We start from the raw sequence: 8424 nt of genomic DNA on the forward strand, positions 1-8424 counted from the left end.
TGGTGTAAACTTCGCCACCATTCACTGCTAGAGAAACCAATGTCATCATTGTCTTTGTTACTGATGCAAATATTTCATCATAGTCAATGTTATATGTTTGCTCGTACCTTTTCGCCACTGGTCTTGTTTTGTGCATCTCTACCTTCTCTTATGAAGTTTGTTTCGCTGTGAAGATCCACTTGCACCAAACATCATTTTTTCCCGTTAGTAGTGGCAATATCTCCCATCTTTTGTTTTTGTTGAGAGCCCTAAGCTCGTCATGCATAGTTGTTGGGATCCTCCTTAGCAACCTGCCAACACCTGGGCATAAACATAGTGTCCAAAGATGCAATGATTCTTCCATGTAAATGTGATATGTTAGAATATGAAACAAAATTAGAAATATCATGTTCCCACCCAAAATGTTTAGAAGGATGTTCCGCATTATTGCAAGAGATTCTTTTTAAAGTTGGGGGTTAGCAGAAGATGGAGGAGGAATTATATCATTTGGGAGTTCTGAGTAAGAGGTGGATGATGCAGGTGTCTCAAGAGTCGGGGAAGATAGGAACAAGGGACTAACTGGCACTGCAAACACCTTTCCTCATTTTTCTTCCTTCTCCATGTATACACCCTTAGCTCAGCTTCAGCCTGAATCCCACAATCTCTCAGTTTACTATCGTCATTTTTCGTTTCCTCAACTAATTCATCCCATATTACAGAATAAGACATTGCTCCCACATGCACCACTATCTCACTAATGCTACTCACCTTTACTTGCCTCATATCTACAGTATCTAGTGAGTCACTGAAGGGTGAGGTCACTTTCTCGGCGTAGTACAGTTCAAATTCTCTAAATAACGAATCCATGCTCGCAAACAGTTTCTTCTCTATCGGGCTCTAGTAGACATAAGCCTTCTGGGTAGAAGAATAACCTACGAACACACATTTCACGAATTTGTGATCCAAATTCCCTATTGATGGCTTGTTATCCTTTATAAAACATACACATTCAAACATCTTTAATGGGAGGATCGCGCTATTATTTCCTTTCAACATCTTACTAGAATGCTTTCAATCCAACATCCTGAAGGGTATTCTATTGATCAATTAATCAACTGTCAAAATTGCTTGAACCCATAACTACTTTGGGACATTCATTGCTATCATCATGTTTTGGGCTATCTCTAGAAGCCATTTATTTTTCTCTTTGCTACTCGATTTTGTGTCGGTATGTTTGTACATGTGATTTGATGCTGTATCTCTTGGGCTGGCAAATATTCCCCAAATATTTTGTCAGTATATTTTGTATCATTATCAAATCTCAATATTTTCACGACTGCACTATATTGAGTCTGGATTGTCTTGTGGAAGTCTTTAAAGCAAGCAAACACGTCACCTTTTTTTTTCATTAAACATGACCAACTAACACGAGAAAAGAAATCAATAAAGGTCACAAAATATCAATAACCCTTATAGAACTTGTTTAACAATGTCCCCTAACATCAGAATGTATCAAGTCAAAAACCCTAGAACTCTTATTCTCATAACTCATAAAAGAGCTTCTAGTAACCTTTGCTAAACTCACAAACATCAAAAACAAGTTTTTATTTATTTGTATTTTCATACAATGAAGGATACAACTGACTCAATAAATTAAAACAAGAGTGTTTCATGTGTCTGTGATATAACAACATCACATCTTTCACACATCCCCAATTCTGTTACTCCAACAGTTTACTATGGATGTCAAAGTTGAGTCCATTCTGTCGCGGTGAAAGTACTAGAGTCCACCATGCCACATTCCAGTTTCAAGTGTCTGGCCTGTTCTTTTCTCTTGGAAGACCACCTTAAAAATATCAAATTAAACAAAACATTTTATTTGGAGAATAATGTCACTAATGGATAAAATGTTCATTAGAAAAGAAAGAGCATGCAAAACATTGAACAAAGTCATATAATTGGTATTTCTCACTGTGCTCTTACCAAGTATAGGCTGTGTTGTACCTCAATGATTTGGATGCTCTCTAGTACTACTAGGGGAGTATAGGAAGAAAACTCTCTAACGGTACCTATCAAATGCCAAGATGCACCAGATTCTACTATTCATTTTGATGATTATGTGATGGAAATAGAGACAAGAGCATGTGTATCACAAATACATGGCCAACTAACACGAGTGATTTGATCGCCATTATGGAATCTAGTTCAACTGATTGCTTTTGCTAGAATGTGAACTAGAATGGTTCCCTTTTTTTTAATAATTTTGGTAATAATCATAGATAAAGCAAATGCAAGGTTAAGTAGATGGTATTTAGTCTAATTGTTTATGATTTAATTAAAATAGTATATTTAGCGCAATTAACTATAGTAATTATATTTATTGAGGGAAATAGTCAATTAATTAATTTTCCATTGTTTTCTGGCATGGAGTTTGGTTGATAATTAGGATATTAAATTTACCATATTAATTTAATTAACTTGTTATTTATTAAGCGAATAATGATAATGCATTAAAACTAGTCAATTTTCATTATGTTGTAGATTACTTAGATTAATAAATAATTAATTATGCTAATTATTAATTAATTAGTAAGATAATGAATAATTCTATTCAGCCAATCAGTTTAAAAATTAGTTACTCGAATCAAGCTTGTATTAATTGATGATAATGTTATGAAGTTGTCCTGATTAATTATTCTTTTTAAATGTGAGTTTGAGAGGAGTTATTAGTTCAAGCAAAACAAATAGACACCTGTAACTAACTTTTAAAACTCAGTGCCGGCTACTTCAAGCATCTTTTGTAAAAATAAACAAGCCTATAGTTTTTTATGCTATTTAATAAAAATTTAAGCGTTGAAAAGCAAGTCTACGTTAATATTTATTATGGTCAATTCTAAATGATGACAAATTTCATTGTTTCCAACTACTTAATTGTATGTTGTTTTAATTTCAGGGAAGCCATGATACCTTGCATTTTACTTGCTTTGGGTGGTAATCTTGTTGATGGTATGTGAAGGCCTTTCCTCAAATATTATTATTATTATTATTACTACTAACACTACCACTGCTACTATTTCTCCTGTTAGTGTGTTATGCACTTCTTGTTTCACATTTCAGTGCACAATCATGGTTAATGCTAACCGTTTAGTTTTTATACAATTATTTACGAGGATGGCGAGACCGGCTTTGTGCTTTGCGCTTCAACTTTTGGGAAGCCAAAATCCTGGTGTTTTAACTTAAACAAATATTAACAAGGTTGAGAAGAATTAAAAAAGAAAAAAAAAATAATCAACTAAATGAAGAGAGAAGAATTTTTTTTAAAAAAAGAGAGCCAATGAACCAATTTTGTAGTCTAGGTTATCAGGAACTCTTATTATGTTTATTAATTACCAGTTACGTGGGCTTTTGTCACCAATATCTGCAAATTCTTGTAATTATTGTCTAAGTAGGCATATAACTTTTTAGACTAACTGTAAGAAACAGTCTGCAATTATATTTAGGGTAATTTACATTCATAGCACACATTTCTTATGTATTTACATATCTCACACCTAAATTTCATATTTACATATATAGCACTTTAGTGTATTTCACTTTTAAAAAAGGAGAATAGTGCCATCTTTTTTGGATAATAAAGATATGATACTGTGTGTGTAAATGTGAAAGTTTAGGTGTGAGATATGTAAATACATAAGAATTGTGAGCTATTTATTTAAATGCTCCTATTTAAATAATTTTTTTTTCCTTGGCAGATTTCCAGTCTGCTTTTGTGTTCATTTCTACTTAATGTTCTGTCTGTCACAACCAGGCGAATCTTCTGCAATATCCGTTGCAGCTAGCTCCATTTTTACTTTTGTGTTGTGGTTTTATTAATGTAATTCTAATACTTCAAACTAAGCATTATGTATAAAATTTCTACAATGTCATGTTCATGAACTTCATTCTTTTTATTGTCTTGTTTGTTTTAGAATTGGTAAATTTACATACATACCATGCAATATTTTTGTGTTTACTTATCTAACACCCAAAATTTGTTATTTACACTTAAAGCACTTTGTTGTCATACACCTCTGCATAAAAATATGTATTTCACGGTTAAAAAGATAGTGATGGTGGTATTTTTGATGTGATGTTAAAAATTTGAGTGATATGCATGTAAATATGAATATTTAGGTGTTATATAAGTAAATACATAAGAATTGTGTGGTATGTATGTAAATGCCCCTTCTAGAATGTCACTGGCCTACCACCACCTGTTCAAGGATGCATGCTATTTAGGAAACTCAAATTCTATAATTCAAGCTTTGGTGTGAAAGTGCTATTTTGAGTAGTCATAGAAGGTCGAGGGATGCATTACTAAATAGCTGTTTCTATCATTCTTAAATAATCTATTGACAACAGCCATGCACTTAGTGGTTGGGAACGAATCGAAGAATTATTCCATTCAATACATAACAAGGGCATTTACATTCATAGAACCCAATTCCTATGAATTACATATCTAACATCTAAACTTTATTTTTTTTACCCAAATATTTCATATCACATAAATAAACCACTATTGTAACATTTAAAAGTCGAGTACACATTTTTTTGCATAGGTAAATTGGCATATATATTTAAAAATTGAAGTTTTGGTGTAAGATGTGTACATACATAGGAATAAGTGGTATATCTTCCTATTTAAAATTATGATCTGTACTATTTACGAAAATGAACTAACTAATGTTATGTCTCTTGCAGGTCCCGGTCTTGGAAGTAGAAGGCTTGGTCTGCGCACAATGGTTGCTATAGTCTTTGCGCGGTTGGTCCTAGTTCCTCCAGCAGGGCTTGCCATTGTTACATTTGCGGACAAGCTTGGGTTCATCCCAAAGGGTGACAAAATGTTTAAATTCGTTCTCCTGCTGCAGCACTCGATGCCCACTTCTGTCCTCTCTGGTAAAACATCTTTTATTCCACTTTTGTCTTTTTAGATTCAAATATTTGGCCTTCTTAACATTTGAAGTACCTCTTTGTATCAATTTTCTCTTTCCGTGGCATTTACATGCAAGCCACCCAATTCCTTTCTGTTTATATATCTAACACCTAAACTTTAATTTTTTACATTTAAACACCCCAAATCTTTCATATCACATAAACAATACCACCCCTTTAACTTTTAAAATGTGAAATACACCTTACCATGTAGAGGTAAGGTGGCATGTATGTAAAAATTGATATTTAGGCGTTAGATATGTAAATATATAGGCATTGAATCGAATGTATGTAAATTTTCCTTTTATATTTTAAAAATTTGTTTGTTTAGTTTTTTTTAAATAAGTAATTTATTTTAAAAACATCCTCCAAAAAGTTTTAAATGTTTTGATTGTTTAAAAAAAAAAACCTTCCACAACCAACCTGTTTTAATTCAAATCAAGACAGACAAAATTAGATTAAAATGAAAAATAAAAAACAAAAAAAGAGATAAAAGTGAATCCAGATGTCTCCAAAAAGTTTATCATTATTGCTTTAATACATGCCCCATCATCAGGGATCTTGTCTTTGCAACTAGGGCTGTTAACAATCAGATTTTGAGCTCGATTGGTGTTGGCTCGAGACTAGCTTAAATAGATTTACTTTCTCAAAATTGGCTCATGGCTCATTATATTCGATTTTGAGCTGAGCGGACTCGACATTGAATCAGGCTCGATCCGGCCTGAAATCCAAACAAGTTGGGCTCTAATTGAGTTATTTGGATATGTTTCAGCTCGGAATCGGCTCGATCCTTCTCAAAATTGAAACTAATTGGCTCAAATTGAGTTATTTGGATCCGTTTCAGGTTGAAATTGGCTTGAAATTGGCTCGTGACTCGTTATATTCACTTTTACATAGCATTACATATATAATTTTTTATAAATAAAAAATACTACGAGCCGTTCTCGAGTCAGCTCGAGCCGATTCATGTATGGCTCAAAATCGGCTAGAAAAAAATTTTATCCAAGATTTCAGCTCATAGCTCGGCTTGTTTATTTCGATCCGAGCCAAAATTTGAATCAATTAACGATCTACGAGCTAGATTCACAGCCCTATTTGCAGCCATTAAATCTCCCGCAATTCTACTGAGAATTTTAACATTTAGGTTCAAATTGCATGTTTTATTGATTATTGTTTACAGGCTTAATTTAGCAAATTTGCAAATTATACTTCTTGGATACGTATGGATTATCTAGGATACTTATATTTTATTCCCCAAAGCAAAACTTTTCAAAATGATCTTTTTTAATTCCTTAATTTGATATATCAAGATTCAATAACAGATTTTGGTTAAAATGATGTTTATATTTGAAAATTTCACTTCAATCCAGCCAATACAAATTTGTAATTTGTTCCCTTTTTTTAAATGGCTATTATATTGACTTTAGAAGTTATATAATTTAAATAAAAATTTTAATTCTGGAACGCTTGTTGGAAACACTATTTATTATTTAATTTATATTTCTTTGCCACATAAGCCTGATTTCTTATTTATTAAAGCTGTCATATACATAGCATATATTTTCTACATAAGTTTCCATAGTTTTTACTCCCAAACTTTAAACTGAAGATGGTTTGCAAAAGTATATTTCCATGTTGGTGTCTTCTTATTGTACACACTTTTAATCATATTTTCACCACACACTTCTGATCATATTTTCACCATATTGCTATTCAAGTTAAACGAACTACTAAGGGCATTTAGGTGCATACCCCCCAATTCTTATGTATTTACATATCCAATACCTAAACTTTGATTTTTACATTTATACCGCCCAATTCTTGTTCTTACATTTATTTCACAAAAAATACAACTATTCTAACTTAAAAAAAAATGAAATAAACCTTTTCATGCCTAGATAAGCTGGCATGTATGTAAAATTAAAGTGTCGGTGTTTGGTAAATATATGTAAATCTTTTTTATGGTATCCAATAGATCTATTACTAACTTGCAGGTGCTGTTGCGAACCTGCGAGGATGCGGGAAAGAGGCTGCAGCTGTTCTGTTCTGGGTTCACATATTTGCTGTTTTCTCCATGGCTGGATGGATTGTTCTATATCTAGCCATATTATTTTAGATTTTGGTATAGCCTATGTAATATAAAATTCTCACGCAGCTCATTTTGTTCTGAAGAAAAAAAATCAGGATATTCTGATGCTCGTTTTACCTCAGGATTGGGTAAATTTTACCACAGGTGTTCTTGATTTCATGCATCATTAGCTATCCATTAATATAACCAAACTAGTAGATAGTATAATTAAATCTTCAGACAAATAATTTAGCTGTATTGTGCTTATAAATGTCTGAGAGTTTAGTAGTAACTTCTAATAGTTTGATTGTATGTCTTAAATTGAATTGTATTGATTATTAGTTTTGTTTCATTGAAGAATGATGTGGCCTGTAGAATTAAGAATATGAATGATAAATTTGTTTTACTCTAATTAAATTTCTATCAGGATAGTCTTACATAAGTTTTTTGGGACTTTTGCATACATACCACAGAATTCTTAGTATTTACATTTCTAACATCTGAAGTATTATATTTACCTTTGTAACGTTTTGATGTAATAAACCTATGCATGAAAATGTGTATTTCACTTTTAAAAAGTAAGTGATAATGATAATTTTGATCAGATATTAAAATTTCGAGTGCAATGAATGTAGATGTTAAAAGTGGGTGTTAGATATATGAATACATAAGAATTGTGTGCTGTATTTTCATTTGTTGGTTTGAATTACTCTGCAGAAAGATTTGGAATTTATGGACTATACTGCTCAGAGAATTTGTATTGCTTTCTGTCTAACTGCCCCGATTCAACTGTATTTAAGTGCTGACCTGGAGCATAATATATTATGCGAAAACATTGCGGAAGTATAGAAATTTACAATAGCAATAAAACAAAATAGATTTACTTGGTTTGACATTAAGTTGATTCGCTTACGTTCACAGGTTGGAGATTTCACTAGTACTGGATGTGAGAAACAAAAAATCAGCTTGGGGTTATAATTTTCACACTTCTCACTATACAACCCTTCATAAGTTTTCAAGTCCCTTTTATAGAAGAATAGGGCATACAAGTAAATAAAGTTAAAAGACAGTTATCTTAATTATAATAAAAGCTATAAATACAACAGAATATACATCTATGATAGCTAATTTTAAGCCATTTTAGGTCCTACCATATAATTCTCAGTTCCCTTCTGTTTTTGTATCATGTTTTTGTACTAACTTCTCATGGATGGTTTCTTTATACTGCCATTATCTAGTGCTTATGATGCTTTTACTTATTTTTTTTCTTTTCTTTTGTCAAGGGTTGGGGTGTCAAATGAGCAACTAAATGCTTATTTAAGGTTTATTTAATCTATACTTTCTTGGCTGTCATCATGAGTTTTGAGTTAAGCTCAAAATGATGTTGAGATTTGATGGGTAGC

The 8424-nt window shown here is 32.1% G+C and overlaps 1 protein-coding gene across 1 annotated transcript in view; it reads left to right on the forward strand.

Annotated features, from left to right (window-relative positions):
• The window catches only part of LOC110031158 (protein PIN-LIKES 6-like), a gene marked incomplete at its 5' end in the record, with an annotated part of 29938 nt that extends 22710 nt beyond the window's left edge, over nt 1–7228 (forward strand). The window contains 3 exons of the mRNA XM_020734234.1: nt 2933–2985; nt 4723–4917; nt 6948–7228. Of these exons, the coding sequence (XP_020589893.1) occupies nt 2933–2985; nt 4723–4917; nt 6948–7069 (370 nt within the window). The remainder of the gene's footprint in view (nt 1–2932; nt 2986–4722; nt 4918–6947) is intronic.
• Between the last annotated feature and the right edge of the window lie 1196 nt (nt 7229–8424).

This window comes from Phalaenopsis equestris, unplaced genomic scaffold (assembly GCF_001263595.1).
Source record: "Phalaenopsis equestris unplaced genomic scaffold, ASM126359v1 Scaffold000779, whole genome shotgun sequence".
Lineage (NCBI taxonomy): Eukaryota > Viridiplantae > Streptophyta > Magnoliopsida > Asparagales > Orchidaceae > Phalaenopsis > Phalaenopsis equestris.